Source organism: Pezoporus occidentalis, unplaced genomic scaffold (genome assembly GCF_034315485.1).
Source record: "Pezoporus occidentalis ecotype Australia unplaced genomic scaffold, CSIRO_AGI_Poc_V1 ctg93, whole genome shotgun sequence".
Classification (NCBI taxonomy): Eukaryota; Metazoa; Chordata; class Aves; order Psittaciformes; family Psittacidae; genus Pezoporus; species Pezoporus occidentalis.
Window position 1 is genome coordinate 173,203 of NW_026916294.1, and position 18,655 is coordinate 191,857.

At 36.7% G+C, this 18,655-nt stretch overlaps 1 protein-coding gene across 4 annotated transcripts in view; it reads right to left on the reverse strand.

The window, feature by feature from the left end:
- The window catches only part of USH2A (usherin), a 372,227-nt gene that overhangs the window by 125,984 nt on the left and 227,588 nt on the right, over positions 1 to 18,655 (reverse strand). For all 4 annotated transcript variants that reach the window (XM_062605800.1, XM_062605798.1, XM_062605802.1 and 1 more), the window contains exons 39-41: positions 8,959 to 9,109; positions 8,645 to 8,787; positions 1,062 to 1,690 (exon numbers count right to left, since the gene is read on the reverse strand). In XM_062605800.1, coding sequence (XP_062461784.1) covers positions 1,062 to 1,690; positions 8,645 to 8,787; positions 8,959 to 9,109 — 923 coding nt within the window. The remainder of the gene's footprint in view (positions 1 to 1,061; positions 1,691 to 8,644; positions 8,788 to 8,958; positions 9,110 to 18,655) is intronic.

Below are 18,655 nucleotides of genomic sequence, written 5' to 3' on the forward strand. Positions count from 1 at the left end.
CAGCAACCATTGTCTTCATACTGAACTCATTTGATATTAATACAGAGATAACATGCAACTCCTTAGATATTAAAAGGAGTTTATAATTATAATATTATACATAATATTATACATAATATAATTATATTATAATAATTTATAATTTTAAAAGCTTAGGGTTTATTTTTGTCTAATGGTGAGTAGGGTTTATTCATAGCTTAAAATTCCATGTGAACAAAGCAAAACAATAAGCATTGTTTTACTGCTTAAATTCATACCCTCAAACTATTTAGACTGCATTGGTAACACAACTCTGTTCATTTTTTGAAAATACAATGCTTACCAAAAAAAAACCCAACCAACAGATGAACTTCAATCTTATGCAAATGTCCTTTGTTTTGTGCTCTGGTGAGCAAGCTACTGTACCAATACTTTTGGCAGTAGTACAAGACTGAGTTCATGGAAGCATGTGTGTATTTACACAAAAGAGGCTTCTAAGCTACAAAAATCCCTCTTGTTTGGTTACATTAATTTCCCTTGAATGAAGTTTGTATGCAAGCCAAAACAATGGTAGTTATCCTGTCCTCTAGAGTTCATTCCCAACAGAACTATGTGAATAATTGAAAACTTCCTAGGTAGTCCTGTAAGACTCTTCTTTCATAAACCAGGAGAACCACAATGCTATTTTTTTTCTTCATTAGCTATTTTCAGTAAAGCTGATAATTATCGACAAGATTCAATTACATTAAAAAACCTTTTTTTACTTCTTAGCATTTTAATGAAGTCTTCACATCCTGGAGAAGATAGTAAGTCATTTTCTGATCTGATTAGGGAGTTAAAAGCAAGCATTCAAGTTAAATATTGAAAACATGTCAGGTGCGTAAGGAAGAAAATGAACTGGAGTATAATGCCAGAGACTGGTGTAAAGGGAAAAAATGAATCTAATGCTTTTGAGCCAAAAGACAAGCACTAATTTTTCAGCAAAGAAATCTGTTGGCTCAGCCAGTAGACCTCTCTCTTAAATACACAATTGCTACAAGGAAAACATGTTAGAGCCATAAGCCAATGAGAATTATTCCCACCTTAACTGAATCTGGTCCCAACACTTCTGCATCAGGCGGCTGAACACCAGCAGGTCTGGATGGTTTAGTGGTAACTTCCGACCACGCACTGCTGTTTGTGCCTCCGTGAAGGGTGCTCATCAGCACTCTGTATTCAAATTTTTGCCAAGGGCTCAGAGCAGTACTCTGGTCAATGTAACTCATGGACTGACTGAGAGGGAGAGTCACCACAGTTGATATTTGTTCTGTTCCTTTCACCCTCCTTTCTACTGTAACGTTTTCCACCAAACCATTTGGGTAAACAGGTGGTTGCCAAGATATGACCACAGAAGATGGGGTATCTGAATACAGCTCTGGAGCAGGAATATCCTCAGGTGCAGTTGGAAGAGTCTGTATTTCTGGGGTCTTGGGTGAAAGAGAGCATCCTTTAGAAGTGCATCCTTCTACCTGAAACACATACACAGCGTGAGGATGCAAGCCTTCTACAGTGCAATTGGATCTAGTTCCTAGCACTGTAGCATGCAGTTTGCCATTTTGGTAAATATTATAATGAGTGATAATGCCATTTGGCTTTAAAGGATGCTGCCAGGTGATGCTCGCTGTCCTTGCTGTAACATTCAATAGAAGTGGTGGATCTAAAGGTCCAGGTTCTATAATAGAAAAAAAAAAAAAAAAAGGAGAGAAAAGGAAAATTATTTAAACTCTGTGATTTGTAAAAGTCAGCAGTAGCAAGCAGTAGTTATAGAAAGATGCTAAAATCTACTAAACTATTTTCTTCAGAAATTGTAGGCCCAGCTATTCAAGGGATGAATATGGCTTTCTTCTCAAAGTCAAGCTGCTCTTTAAGCATACCTTCCCCTCACTCAACCTTCCTTCCTCCTCCTCCACATCTTCTTTCCTCCTGTGTCTCAAAAGTGTCCTATTGATGCTGTTAGCTTGTGGAGAAAGTGTTCGGCAAAGTATCAACGTAGATCTGCAGTTCTAGCCTTTGCTGAGATTTTTCTAGAGCACTAGCTACTAACTGCAACTAGCAGCACAAGCATAACAAAGCTGCATATGTTACAGCTCAGTAAGCCCCTGCTGCATTTCTCATTATATATTCAATATTTTACTTCATTCTGGTTATAATTCTAATCCATTTTTTGCAATTTATCTACTCCCTGTTAATATTCTAGGTGATTTTTTACTTAAACTGTGACAGAAGCTGCCGATTTAGCTCTTTCACCTACTGATAAATAAACAATGCACAGATCTGACCTTTAGGTTAACAGGTTTTATGCTTGCTCCACTCAGCACTCTAACTGATTCAATTATCATAAAGGTTCAGGAGCTTCCATGAATACTGAAAAAGACCGACCATATGCCTGCATAGGAGTTGTGGAACAGCAAATACTCTGCAGCTCTCCAGAGGAATTCCTTAATTGTAAATAATTTCAACACACGACACAATCAAGTCACCTTGAATGCAAAACCCTCAGCCTGTGGAGGCAAAGTGTTATTTAAGCTTTACTGGGCTGCGTTAAATTCTGCAATTTGAAGGGCTGTTAAGTTTTCCAATTGAAATTTCATTTAAAATGCAGGTGCTTTTTATTATATTGAGGCTTTACTGCTCTCTAGGTACAAGCAGGAACATGGTGCAATAACACAAATCTGGCTCAATCACTGATCAGTAACAGCTGTAATTCCAGAACATTTAGCATTCTTAGAAAACACATCCTGAAATCTATAAATTGCTACAGCAGATCAAGAAATTACTATATTCCCTCCTACTCTGCCAATAGCAATTTTGACATTTATGAGATTTTTCTGTGAACATTACATTTTATTGAAATCTTTAAAAGATATATACTTGGATTTAGTAATACTTTAAAATAGCTTTAGGTTTGGGGATTATTTTTTTTTTTGGGGGGGGGGGCTAAGTTTCAAAAGCTAAGGGTTGAAAATTTAAAATTCATTAGTGATTGTGAGTTTTCTAAGACACAGGACACGACACAGCATATGCTGAATTCCACACTGGTCAACAACATCACTGTTTAATTCCTAGTGAAGCAGTAGGCTGTCCAAACCACAAGGAACATTATCACTCTTATCTCTATAGGAAGAATAATTTACTTCACTGGAAGTTAAATAATTCCTGATAATTTTTAAGTGAAAAGAGAAAGAGAGAGGAAAACAAGAAAACCTATAAAACAAATAAATCCAGCACCATGAGAGGCTCCTTTAGAATAACAGCTGAAGCAGTCAGAAGTCCTGGTTCTCCTCTTACATACAGAGAGAGGTAAATCAGGACTGTTTCACTGATACCAGTGGAAACAGTGATGTAAAATTGGGATAGCAATAAAATTTACATTTTAGCTTTTAAATCTGAAAAAGTAACAGTGTTTTTTCTTTCATTATATGATGCATCACAAAGCAACTCCATAAAACCCATCCATATCACATATCCTGTTCTACTCACATAGCAATAAGGATGGAGCTCCATATCTAATGCTTGTGCACTCTAGGATTAATTTAGATCTCAGCATTTAGAAGTATAAAGGATGATCTGTTGTAAAGAGCAATTCAATTCTATTTGCATGTACTCTTGGGCAAAATCAATTAGGTCATAAGCTGGAATAAAATTTAGTCCATTATTTAGACTTCACTGAAAGATGGAGAGGTGTAAACCTGAATCATATGTATATTCTGCAAACTGAAAATTTTGCTGGGGTGAAGGGGGAAGAGGAAAATTTGCTATGGAATTGAAGACTGAAAATAAACTGCTTCAAATTCTAGTTTAATGCAGGTGGGAAATGGAAAGATTTACCACTGAGCCACAAACTTGCATTTTATCTAATTATACCTCATAAATAAGGTATAATACTATGAGCTTCTGCAGGGGGAGAAAAACAAATCAAACCAAAACAAACTCCACAATAATTAAGCAGTTTGTTGTGAAGGGAAGGACAAGCCTTTTTATTCCTACTGAATAAGTTGCTGGCATTACAGGTGAAACATTCATGGCAATTAGTTGAACCTCTGCTTCACCTCCACACACACACTCAGAGTATAGAAGTATTCTTTAAGGACAATCTGTAATGTATGGGAGGAGCTGTCAAACTTAAACTTTCAGTCCCCCTAGTCCTTCCCCCTCCCCTCAGAAAAGCATATTTTGGCAGCTAGCACAGCTACCTACGCATTCCCTACTGCCCTTTTAAAAGAGAGACTTTTAAGGCTCTGAGTTCAAACAAGACGATTGAGAGAAGCTTAATTGGCCCCACTGGATGGGAAAGCATTAAATCCTGGTCCCCAGCACTCATTCGGTGTTGCTTTTTTTTTTAAATGGCAAGCAGAGTCATCTAACTCTATACAGAAATCAACTAGCACGATACTGCTTGGTTGAAAGGGTCACCACAATTATGTAAAACATGAGTATTAACTGTAATTGAGATAGTTTGCTAATATAATAAAAAGCTGTGAACATGAGAAAAGTTATGCTCGCAGCAGTAGCTATCACTTTCTAAAGTAAGAATTCATGGATGAAATGACATGAAAAAGATGGTTATAAAATTTTAATGGAATGATAAAAGGCAAAAGTCAGCCTCTCAGCTGAATTCTTAAAATCCCTATATATCACAATCAGCTTCTTAACTGTAAAATCAATGTGGAGTATAACATGTTGTCAATGTGATTGTCACTGAAGGGAAGACTGCAAAGTATGACAGCTCCACAGTACAGTCTGACAATGCTGAAAATAAAATCATAAAGCTTTTTACATGGATGTAATTTATAGAAATAACTACTGAACATGGGAATGTGGGCATCTTTTTCCTTAAGATTCTTAGTTCATATTTCAAACCATTTCATTACAGTATTAATACTAGAAGGTAGTTTCATTTTGGCAAATGAAATTATCTTTTATAGCAGGCTATTTTGCTCACCTGTTTCAAAAGTTCAGACTCAACTTAAAATGAAGGCACAAAATCATCCTTAATCTTTTTTAATTCCCTGACTAGAACTACATATTTGTTTATTTATTGCACAGACTGGGGGTGCAAGAAGCTGTACACTCATGGATGCATTTAGGAGAATCTATATTTTATATACTGAGACATGTATGTGGACTACTGCCCTTTAAAGCTAATGAGAAATACCTCACTTGCTGGGAAACTCTCATTAAGCAGAATAGAAATTCTGTGCCTTGTATTCTTGATTCCTTCACTCTTTTCAGGAACACGGACAATGAAACTGTGCATGTTATCAAAATGTTGCATTTTCATATACTAACAACTGTAAGCAGAAGACAATCCTACTTGTGCAGCTCTGGGCACGGGGGACCACACGAATCTTTTATCACATCAGATCACAGAACTCAGAAGTCATTAAACTGTTCATGCAATGACATGCAGTCCATATGAACCCCTTCACATACTGAGAGACATATTTAGAGATAGGTGGGACTCTATAATCTGTTTCTATTTGTTTGGCATTAAGTAGTCTGATACTATACTGACCAAGATCACTGGAACAAACACCTTTGATTAACGCATAGTTAGCAGGTTTTAAAATATACATAGGATATGTACTTACTGTTATCTGGCAAGGACAGATTAGGCTTTAAAAAATGCATGGAATCACTTACTAGTGCCATACTATGCAGATCAAAATACTTGAAAATTATTTACAGCATTTTCTCATGCATTAGAAAAGATCTCAGACCTACTAACCTGCATATTAAGACATTTTATTGGCAGATGCAACAGATTTTTATAACATTTTTCTATATGTTGATTTTTCTTTAATAATTCCTAATATCCTCCTAGTTTACTAAATAATTATCATAATTAAAATGTAATATGCAGATATACTGGAAAATCATGAGGTTATATTAGTAGATCTCTATTGACTTTAACAGTGGATGTGTTGATTTACATCCATTGCTATCAGGTGTATGTGCACATACATATTTTATTCCTACAGATATATAATAAATGCTTTGCTGAAACAAAAAGGACATATTTACTGCACAAAATTCAGTAAGAACATGTGTACATACATATTCTTCAAAAAGGAAGAGATATGGGAAATTTCTACTGTCAAATTGTATATTAAAAAGTCAAAGTCTATTGGTTAGAAGGGCCAGGAATTAAGTGTACTTCTGCAACAAGCTGTCAGTATAGGCAGTTTTATAGGAAACATACTGAAACCTTGACAGAAATACTGCTTATACCTAATCACAATCATTCAGTGTTAAGCAATTGAGTTGAATATCCTTTCACAGATGGCAACCCTCCACAATGACACCAAAACCAGAGTCCTTTATCATCCCTGAAAGTTGTATGGGTGTTTTTTAAATTCCAAAGCCTGCTGGATACTGAGGACACATCAGCATGTATTTTTTAGCAGTACCAATGCAAATTGAAGCGGCCATTTTAAGGAAAATAATTTTCCCCTTGGAGTAGTTCATACAGTTTATGAACTACTATAAACTGTAGTTCAGTTTATAGCTGAACTACAGAAGTTTGTTTTAAGCTAAGCGTCACAGTTGAAGAGGTGAGTTGTTTGTTCATCTCAAAATATCTTAATTGTGTATACACTGGCAGAGGCATTGTATTTTTCTTTTCTTGTTTTTGAGTTTCCTTTGGCAACATCTGCCTTCCATAATAACTTAAGGCATTACTGCAGTTAGGTTTTGCAGAGGGTAGCAAAGTCCACAAAGACCACCCAAGTTCTATGTAGCAGGTAACTTTTACATACATGTGGACTACATATATGTAGACATATGTAGACTACATAGGAATGAGCAATCTGTGTAGGCTTCCTGCCCTAACACCCAAAAAGAGAATTTTAACATTATACACCTACTATTTTGCATAACAAATAGTTTTTTGATATACTAACAAATTATGCCTTTTAAATGCACTCCTGAGCTCCTCCTGTCTGAGAAGAAACAACACTATCATAGAATCATAGAATAGTTAGGGTTGGCAAGGACCTTAAGATCATCTAGTTCCAACACCCTGCCATGGGCAGGGATGCCTCACCCTAGACCACATTACCCAAACCCAAAGCTCTGTCCAACCTGGCCTTGAACTATCTGACCAGAGCTAAATAATCATTGCAATTTCAATTAAATAGTCATAGGAGACTGGTTGTATTTAGACCATGAATGCAGAGAAGTTTAATAATATTGTATCCACTATTGGTAACTAGCAAGTACAATAAAGTAATTGAGTATCAATGAAGGATTTTCACAGGCAGATAACCTGTTTCACAGGTGGATAACCTATACTCTGGTATGTAAAGACCGAGTTCAGAGCTACCTACAGGTAACATATTCATAGAAGCCTTTATACCTTTGGTGCATAAATGGATTTATCAGATAAATTTCTGTTGTGAATTATTTGCTTAGCTTCAAAGGAAAATGTTTTACAATTATGGGAACAAACGCTTTATTATGGGTGTTTTCTCAAGATAAAGAGCTACCCATTTAGAGAAGGGACTAAAATGAAGTTGAGTTACCAGCACTGAATATTTGCTACAACAACATATGAGCATCAGGTTAAATTTGTGATCTGAAATGCAAATCTCATATTGGGGTAAAATAGAGTAAGACCACAAAGCACTTGGGTGTGAAGGCAGAGAAAGCAACACAGTAGTAAAATTATCTTGATTCCTGCCTCTCCTCCCCCTTCCCACCCCCTCCCCCTTTCCTGCTCAGAATGACTCACTTAACAAGATAAACAAGTTAAAAAAGATGTAACAGGTAAAATCACTTTAGAAAATACTTAATTCTTCTAAAATTTGGTACAATGTGGTCATCCATTACTGATTTAAATAAAGGCAAATAATATATTTTTAAACAACTTCTTTTTTCAAAAAGTATGCTATTAGATATCATCATGTATTTTGTATAATGTACAACAACCTCAAGTTTTGTCATGTATTTCTGCTTATGTATTGTATCTGCTGTAAAATCCTAGCCTGCCAACTAAGTGGCTATACCAGTATGCTGATACCTGCTTCGTAAATCAAGGGACTGTTGAACAAATTATGTGGAGTGAATCAGCAGAACGTAGAACTATTAATGAAGGAAGTGATGGGACTGGCAATGACAAAATCAATTGCAGACCAGTAGATCACCACTTGAATTAACAAAGATCACTGGGAATGCAAAGTTCTGTTCAGCTGTGGTATAGCTTAGGTATTCTCAGCACAGAGATAAGACAACTGTCATATGCTATTAAATTCAACTTATTTTCTGTGATGTGACTGAAATCAGAATCAAGTCCCTGAATATGCAGGAGTACCACTTACAAAGCTGTACTTACTGGTGTATCTTAAACTAACTATATATGAACTCATATGAATGGAAGGATATTACATGAAGAAATAAGGTAGTACTTCACAAACACATATTTAAATATTCATGTTTTATGAAAATCTAAGACAACAGATACTTGATCCCGTAAGAGTTATTATTGCAAGTTAATATTCACGAAGGAAATATATTACTGCTATTTAACTGTGAAAACTAGATAACCAAAAGAAATTTTGTGCAATTACAGCTGAACTGCTATTTATATTTTCTGCTAAAGTGAGTTAAATAAGATGGGACTGCTTACTGTCCTCTGCTGTAGTCATTGACGTCCAGTTGCTATAAGCATTGCCATAACCATTGGAGGCAACCACTCTCATCTCATACTCAGTGTATGGCTGAAGGTCTGTGACCCAGTGCTGTAAGGAAGCAGTAGGGCTGGAAAGCAAACTGCAAAGAAAAGCAGCAGAGTTACATCATTAAACATCTCAGCACCTAAAGGAAGACTAAACCATTATATGTCTCATAACAAAACCGGCCACCCTAAAGGTGAGCCATATTCAAGATAACAGGACTTTTCTTGCTCAGCAGTTGATGGTGGCCTTGCTATGGTCTGCGTACTCTAAAATGTCACCAGCAGAATGTCTCCTCTGCATCTGGAGTTGGTATCTGGGCGCGCCTGGGGCGTTGTTGCGAACTGGTGTAGACCAGACAACCTGAAGACTGGTCGGAGTGGCAGATGAAAGCCTTGGAGGCATCATGCCATCTGGAGCTGTTGAAAAACATGGACGAATTAGAGCAGAGAAAACCATGGAGAGCATATGCTGGGTGGAAACAAAATGCCCCATATACTGGAAAAACTGTTCCTCGGGATCAACAGCAATGTTAACATGGTCCATTTAGTTTAACATTTTCACTACTGAACAATGCTATTTCTTCATTTTCTTCTTTCCAGTACAGTTACATGAATATCATTTTGCTAACAGCAAACCTCCAAACACTAAAGTAATTCAGAAGCAAAATATTCTTTACCACCTGTTCAGATATTATCTACTTCTTCTGCACAGCTCTACCACCATGAGAAGCTAAAGAAATACTAACAGAAATATTACCCAGCAAAAGTAAAACTGATCAGACTCTCATCATTCAGATACCTTTTCACCCTTATAAATTAGAAAGAATTTTAAAAGAAAACAGCAGAAAATTTAAGGGAAAAAAAGGTATTTAGGTAGAAACTAAGATTCGCTTAAGTCTCAGTCTCTAGCCCACTGTTTTGTTAAGGAAATTAATTTTTATGAAGACCAGGAACTGCAGATCAAAATATGCCAGTAATGATGCCACCAATGACCTTTAACTGCTGCAAATTTCACTGCATGCAGTGAAAAGAGTTATGCTAATTTGCACCCATAAGTTTACGGCTTTTTTTTTTCTTTATGAAGGAAACAATCCGTTGAAGAAACTTTCAGTATATAAACACACCTGGAACTTTTATATATAATCCGTGTCTGTAGTTCTTTTCCAGAGAGTTAAAACACTAGAAAATTACTGCCTTTGTCATTTAAACTCTTGTATAATAATTTTGCTTTTCACAGTCCAGTAGATACCATTTGTTTCTTTCTTTGGTCTTTCCAAAAGAAATTGATTTGTTGCTGTTGTTTATCCCCTTCTCTCTATTGGAAAAAACAGTCTCACAGATCTGTAACTTAAGGTGCAGTTGTAAGCCTCAATGCATTAAGCTGTAAGATGATTGAACAGTATTTTACAGTGAGTTTGATGATTTTCATTTGCCACCAGTATAAGCTATGGTTACTAAGAAGAAACAGACTTTGTGATACACTGAATTATTCTCTCCCTGAAACAGATGTAAGGATGGCATTGGCTCAAAAAAAGTCATCGGCCATATACAACTGTTTATTTACACTGAAATATATGTACAGAGATATGTGAGCAAGCTTCTGACACTTTGATTATACATACTTATGACTGTAGAACTTGAAAGCTCTTCAGCTCCAAACTATAACATATAGATGTTTGAGATTGAGGTAATTCATGGTCTGCAAATCTCTTGCCAACAGCTTCAAGAGCTTGTGAGCACCTCAGCTCAGAGGGAAGATAGCTGATTTAACTTGTATAGCCCCCAACATCCCTCCAGCTGAGCCACCAAAACCAAACATCTGCACAACAAATGGCTCTGTGTGAGAATTAAATTTTACACTCAGAGTAAAATGGTGGACATATATTTACCTCAATTGTGCTTAGCAGCAATATAACTAATGTTGTGGAGTTATGCAATATAGGGGTTTAAACCTTATGGATGTAAAGTACAATACTTGCAGATAACTATGAACTATTTTGGTGTCCCTTTATAAAGTGATTCCTGAACTTGTTAGTAAGCAAACTCAGCCAGCACAAGAAAGATGGCAGAAGTGATGTAAAAACTTTTATTAGAGGGTTTTAAGGTGTTTACAAAAGTTGACACTAATAGACTCAATATCCCTTCAAAGTAGGGTACTACATCATTTAAAACTGTAGCTTAAAATGCATCAATTGTTTAAGTGCACACAGAAATTCCACAAGAAAAAAGCTACATCTAAAAATTAACCTATTAGCTGAACTGTAATTTGGCCAGGAAGCCAAAGTTCACACTGTTACTGAGGAGACAGTGTGAGCAACTCACTGAGGAGGCAAAAGTGTTAAATTTATTTCCAGTTCTGTCAGGACACATCACCTTTGTCTTTCATTTCTCAATCTGTTAAATGGAGATAATAATACTTATCCTTTTTTGTAAAGCTCTCTGAGATCTACAAAGTAAAAGCTCTGACTAAGCTTTATGTATGTATAGCGGTGGTTACTATAGCGATACAGGAATGTTCATCAAAAAACAAAGATGTAGCTGTCTAAATGTCAATAACAATTCACAGTGCCGATGTTATTTTAATGGTGTAGGTAATCTCAGCTAAATGTTCAAATCTCTTCTACCAACAAAAGCACAGCATAGGGAAGAGTAGGATTTGGACAAATCTCTTCTGTGAAAGTCGACTGACCTGTAGAACAAGCTAAGCCCACTACTTTCAAACCAACACGTTAGAATATACAGCAGATTTCTTTAATCTGAAAGATACTTCCTGTAGCTTGTGGAGAAGGTCCTCAGCTCTGTGCTTCCAAAGGAACAGGATGGCATGACAAATAAGTAGTCAAGTTTCTGCTGAGTCATAATGAGAAAGGCCCTCTATTAAACTAATAATGCTTTGATTATCAAAACTACGGAGCCCCCCCTCCCCAATGGTAATTATATATTGCACGCAAAACATCCTTTGACTATTTCAAACATTCCTCATCACCAAGGTCTTTAGTGTAAGATTTCCCTTAGCTTAACCCTCTTTATCCAATGCATAATCCCGAGAGACTCCTTACTACCAAAGTAATAACTGGCAACCAGCAATAATTCTACTGCGAATTTCTCGACAGAAGAACCATGTATCTATCAGCTTGATATATTGTCTTTAAGATGCAATGTTGCTCAAAAAGCTCACCTCAAGCTTTAATATGACCCTCATGGGGCAACCACTCCACTTGCACCCTACTGAATCAACATCTAGCCCAGTAAATCCTCACTTACCAGGGTGGAAAGCCACACTTTATACGAGGAGACTACAAAGGTAGAATAAAATATTAAATCAGATGTTAATTCTAATGAAAGAATTTATAAACAGAACCTCAAAATAATAAAACCTGAAGACTGCTTCAAACTGAGAATCATACAGTATGTTCCAGATACTCACATGTATGCAGATGAGTCAAGAAAGATCTGATCCCTGCTTGGCCACTAATATGCTAAGCAGTATTTGAAAAGTGTTTCAAATTCACTTGTCAATTTCTTTATCTTAAATCACATATGTAGTAGTAGTTGCCTTTGTAAGTATTTGTTTATTTTAGGACAGCAAGCATCGTGTTAAGCAACTGTGCTTAAATGTTTACTTCATGTTGGAAGCCTATGGTTGAGAAGTATTCATTATATTTATCATAGGGATATATAGAATCATAGAATGGTTAGAGTTGGAAAGGACTTTGAAGCTCATCCAGTTCCAACCCCGTGCCACAGGCAGGAACACCTCGCACTAGAGCAGGATGCTCCGAGCCCCGTCCAACCTGGCCTTGAACACTGCCAGGGATGGGGCAGCCACAGCTTCTCTGGGCACCCTGTGCCAACACCTCACCACCCTCATAGGGAAGAACTTCTGCCTAAGAGGTCATCTCAGTCTCCTCTCTGGCAGGTTAAAGCCATTCCCCCTTGTCCTGTCCCTACAGGCCCTTGTAACAAGTTCCTCTCCGCATTTGTTGTAGACACCCTTTAGGTACTGGAAGCTGCTCTAAGATCTCCCCAGAGCCTTCTGTTCTCCAGGCTGAACAAGCCCAGCTCTCTCAGCCTGTCACCATCTGAAATATAAATTTTCTGAAAGTAGTATGCTTTGAGTAGAACTATTAAAAGTTAACTACCATTAGGACAATAAAATATTATTTAGTTATAAAAATACCTGCACTTGTAATCTGTAATAAGAGGAAGAAAGCACAGTAGAGTGCAATCTGATATCTATCAAACAGATGTAAACTCATACCAGCTTTGAAATGAAGTGACACCACTTTTAACAGCTATCAGATATACCAGCCCTGCTGCATCTGTGATATCTGCAGATAGGCTATGTAAATGTGACTATACAATTTGACACGTCTGCATATGTAAAACATTTAGCACAAATGATACATTTGTATCTTATTAAAATACTTTTCATACACGAGGATGCAAACAGTAACTGCAGGTATTTAACTACAGAGGAGGAAAATAGGCTCTCCACAGTTTGCGGCAAAACAGCAAGGAAAGTTTCAGTCAAACTGCCTTTAGATGAATGTTTCATTCAGTCATTGTTTTCCAGGTTCAGTTCACAAGCCTCATTTCTTTGTTTCATTACAGTCCTTGTTTAGATACTCCCGATTCATTTTCTATTTTAGGTGCCCATACTGAGATCATCTCTTTACAGTTTTTTTTAGGGCAATGCGTTCTGCACGTTGACATTTGTTTCTTCAGATTTTCCCAGCTATGCCTGTTACCAAGTTGTTTGCTCGGTCCAAATAATTCCAGTCATTGAACTCTTCATAGTTTTCAACGTGGGCATGTGTTTTTGTTTCATTTAACTGTAAGACAGGCCATGGTGCTAGGCCATATGTCATCCTGAGAAGGTCATGCTAGTTATAAACCCTTATCTACTGGCAAAGCAGAAGACTGCTTTTTTTTATTCCTTATCTTCACAGGTTCATTGAGGTTTACTCTGGTTTGGATTTTAACGCTATTTTCCCAGTTATCTTTCCTACTCAGTGTATAATGAATATACACAGTTGTTCATAATTTTTCATTTAATATATATGTTCAACCATGCTGTTTTCCACCTACCTTAATGCCTAAACAATGTATAGACTATTCTTGGATTTTTCTTTACTGTTTTCTAATTTCATTGTTACATGTTTTCTGTCAGAGATATATCTCCATCTAAAAAATACTTACATTTTTTCCTCATAGTGCTTTTTCTTCAATTAATTTTGTGATATGAGAGTTATTGGCTAGACATTCTTTTAAACAGCCTGATAAATAATTAGTTTTACTGGGTAGTTATAAATTCCATCCAGTGTCTTTATTACAGGTATTAAAATCATTAATCATTGAGCTAATTGCTTATTGGCATTCTTTCGTAGCTTTGAGAGTGTAGCAAAGTTCTTGCTGAGCAGCATGGATAAACTTCTAACTAGCATGAGCAAGGAAGGTAGGTTACTCCTTATGTAAAGGAAAAGGAGACAAATCTATAAATATTTTTGTATGGTTGATCTCAGTAAAATAAAACACTTAGGAAAGGGACATCTGTTACGCATAGTTGAGACCCATATCTGGACTGCAGATGTTGAGGTTGTATATGAAGAAAAGTTCATTAAATGGAGAGGGAGGTCTGACTGTTTTTCATTAGAGCAGTATTAATGAGATATAAGTAAGAAAGCTCTGGGATTTTGAAAGGCAGTCGTCTTAAACTTCAGGTCTGTAAAGCCCTGCTAAAGTTGTGCTCTGCAGCTTGGTATACCAAATAGCGCAAGTGGAGGAAAAAAAAAGCAGTTAGAGCTTATACATACAATCCAGCTAAAGGTAAAATTTTGATCCAGATAAAGGCAAAAATTTAGAATTTTCAAATTTCTGAATTTAATTTCTGCAAGTGATCTTGTGCCTTAGAAGTACAAGTAAAATTAAAGATTAACGCTGTGAAAAGTGAAAAGATTTGCAGAGCCGCTCCTTTTCAAGTGAAGTTAAGATCATAGAAGAGTTTATATGAATAAAACAGGTTAGATAGTGAAGAGAGAACAAAATTATTTCTGTACCCTATTTATGTTATACTTCTTAAAAAAGTCACTAACAGGAACAGGTTTGGATTTACTGGAAAGTTTAGTCTTTAAGGTACTCTTTTGCATCTCTACTTTCTTGTTCTGATAGTGCAGCTTCCTTTCTTCCCAAACCCCATTTGTCAGAGAGGAGCAAGCAAGAAGGCCACCATGGACCTTACCACGTTGTATGTTCCAAAGTGTGTAGATGTATGTTGAACAAGGGGTGCATTGTCCTATTACTAGCATTGGTTTTACAAACTCAGGCAGAAACCGCAATTAAAGAAACAGCTCCTGTGGGTTAATTGTGACTCTGGCTACTGTAAAATTAAATATCTCTGTGCCATAGCTTTGAGAAACTATCAGATCTCCCTTTTTTTTTTTTTTTAACTTAGGGGAACAAACATAGCAAGAGCAGGGGAAACAAGATCCTGTCTATCTTCATGCAGAAGCTTCAGCTTCCTTCTTGAGCAGCTTTAGATTAATTAAGGACTTCTTTGTTTGTTTTGAAAGAAGGAAGGTGAATTAATTTGACATTACCATCAAAATCTTACAGCTTCCCTTAGATATGATATCTGCAGGCAGAGAGCTATGATCAGAGGCATGCATGCAGTATGCTAGCTTCCACATTGGTGGAATCATCTCTGGTTAGAGTCTCATAGACTGCTGGCAAGGAAACACTTGACTAAACTGAACCTTCTTTCTCAATGTTGATGGCAAAATTTCAAAGAGCTGTAAGCTGGCTTTTAACCCTTTTACTTTGTGTTTGAAACTAGACAGTTCTTATATAGCTATGGAAATGGGGGCTTCCCAAAAGCAAACACATCAATAAAGCAAATTACATCACTAATTGTTGGGAAAAGATCAGGGAAGAAAGTTTAAACCATGTAGCTTTAAGAATAATAGTTGAGCAAAGGGATGGACATAAAAATCTTCAACTTCACAGAAGTTTTGCAAAGAGAGAATCTCTGTGTCCTGGAAAACAGAACATACAGTAATGGGATTAAAATGTTGCAAGAAAGATTTCAAATCTTCACCAGAGAAACCAAATGTTTTTCCAGAAATGAGACAACTTATGGCTTTGAGGAAAGAAGATACACAAAATGATTTCATGAACTCCTTTTCAGCCTAATGTGTCAATTAAAGGGATTCTAACATCACGTAAGATGAAGAAAGAAAAAGAAAAGGGAAAAGGCAAGGAGGTGGTGAAGTTACCAGAAGCCTAAGGCTCTGTCTGAAACATAAGCTTGTGAAAATTAATTTTTAATATTGTTTCATTCTATGACCAAAAGCAAAAGGATAACATAGGATATTCCAAACCAGAAAGCATCATTCCACTTGAACAAGAGAACATGGTTTCTGCAACTGATTCTTGTTATAACTCCATGTGTTGTGAAATAAACTTACAGAAACCTAACTGAATGCTAAAGAAAGTGAGGTGTTAGAAAGATGCGAATGGTCTCGTTAAATAAGAACTCTCCTGGTTCAATGCATTGTGCGCACTCCTGCAGTATAAATGCAACAGTACTTAGTAACAGAACAGTGTAGCCTGCTGGCAGAAAACTGAAGTTGCCAGCTGATGTGCATTTTGACAGAACCACTTTATATACCCCTAAATATACAGACTGGAGAACAACGCAGGTTTGCAAATAAATTAGATATGCAATAAAATTACTTGTAGTTATTTTTAATCCATTTCTTTTTTTCCTGTGGAATATTGCCATTTCTGATGCAATCCAAGCTTGAGAATTTCCATAAATAGAAAACATACCTGACAAGATGACAGATAAGCTGTTGTTAGGGAGCCACTATGCACAGTGGCTGGTGCAGTCTTATTACACTTTGAATGTCCTACAGGTACCTGCAGGATCCAGGTCAATGGACTACCTTTTGGCCATGAAACAAACAAAACTGTAAGAGACACTTTTCCCCTCAAATTCTTTCCTTTATTTGCAGAAAGAGAAGGAAAAGAAGTTTCCTCAAAGTTTCTGCTCCTAGCAATCTAGGAAACACAGAGCTGGATTTAATTCACAGCTACTAATTAACTTCTTTATGCCATAGGCAGTAACCAAAAAGATGTCTTTTTTATAGGGAAAATGAGAGGCAGGTGTTGAGGAAGAAGGAAATGGTTCTTCTCACATTCACCTATTGTCCCCATCCCTCTCATCTCCTCCACAGACAACACGAGCAGGAATTCTGACTCTCCAGCATGTTTGGAGGGGACCAGCTCTCTGTTGTGGCTTTGTGAAACCACTGAACCCCCTCAAGCCGCCACCTCTTTTCCTTCCCTTTCTGTAACAGGAATGTGCGTTTACACTGCCACATTTCTAGTGGCATTTATGTGTTGTTTTGATACGTGGAGATCTCATAGCAGCCTTCCAGCATCTGAAGGGGGGCTATAGGGATACTGGGGAGGGACTCTTCATTAGGGACTGTAGTGATAGGACAAGGGGTAATGGGTTAAATCTTAAACAGGGGAAGTTTAGGTTGGAAATTATTAAGAAGTTCTTTACAGTAAGGGTGGTGAGGCACTGGAATGGGTTGCCTGGGGAAGTTGTGAATGCTCCATTGCTGGTGGAGTTCAAGGCCAGGTTAGACAATGCCTTGGGTGGCATGGTTTAGTGTGAGGTGTCCCTGCCCATGGCTCGGGGGTTGGAACTGGATGATCTTAAGGTCCTTTCCAACCCTAACTATTCTATGATTCTATGATTCTAAATATTATGATGTATAAACAGAACACCTAGAAAATCAGTATTGTTGAATAATAAAAGTAAATAAAAGATACAAATAAAGAAAAATTATCACATTACTTCTAAATAGAAATACCCATTGTCTAGCATAATAAATAAACCATTTTTCACAGGAGATTCACATTAAAGGATCAGATGACTTTATCATTACTGCAAACTTGCAAAGACCAAGGCACTGCCTCCTTGGTTGTGAGTACATCTGGGTATCTCATCTGAGATGTGCCATCATTAGTACATCTCATTCCAGTTTTGGTTTTGGTCTCCTAATGGTACTGATAGGAAGTAATATTAAAGCTACAAACATAGCTGGTCTCATTGTGGTTCAGATTTTGTGACACATTCATAGTATGATATTCCCTCAATTGTTCATACACCACTGTTTTCTGCAAGACACTTGTAGAGTTTCTGAAAGCTTTTGTATATTCTGACTTACCTAATCTTACTAAATATATCTTTATGAAATATACGATATGAGAAAAGCAAGTAGTTCTTAACTATTTTGTTCATCTATCCAAAAGTGCCATAGGAGTGTACTAGGGAATATGTTGTCAAAGACACCATGGAATTTTATCTTCTCATTTCCCAGTTTCTCTAATGTGTAGACTCTTATTACAACAATATCAAAGTGTCTTCTATGCCAAAGCACTGAAATAAACATATTACCACTGAAAGTCATGAAGGAAATTCAGAAATTGGGAAGGTTCAAAATCTTACCAATTTTGCAAACTCTAACTTTACAGACTGGGAGTCTCCTCTTTGCTTGCAAGAAGTGTTGTTCATCTAAAGACAGTGGAAGTCATGCCTTTAAAATACTGAGTATATAATTCCTTGAAAATTTACCTCTTACAGTTCAATCAAGTACCTTCTAAAACTTTGCTCCCTGGAAATATTTTTCAGTGTCAACCATATTCTTACAAACAGAAGTTTAAAAATAATAATAATCGTCATTCACTACTTCACTTCAATCTTCAAGCTATTAAAAAACATATTATATTTTCCTGTTCATTGAAAGTGAAGAAGGCTGAAAACAAAAAATATCAAAGCAACAATACATATTAAGTAGAAACTCTGGTTTGTGTGCTATCTTAACCTGCTTCCCAATTCACTGTAAGGCATTCAAAGAATACAGCCTTTGAAGTAGCCTATACTCTGGT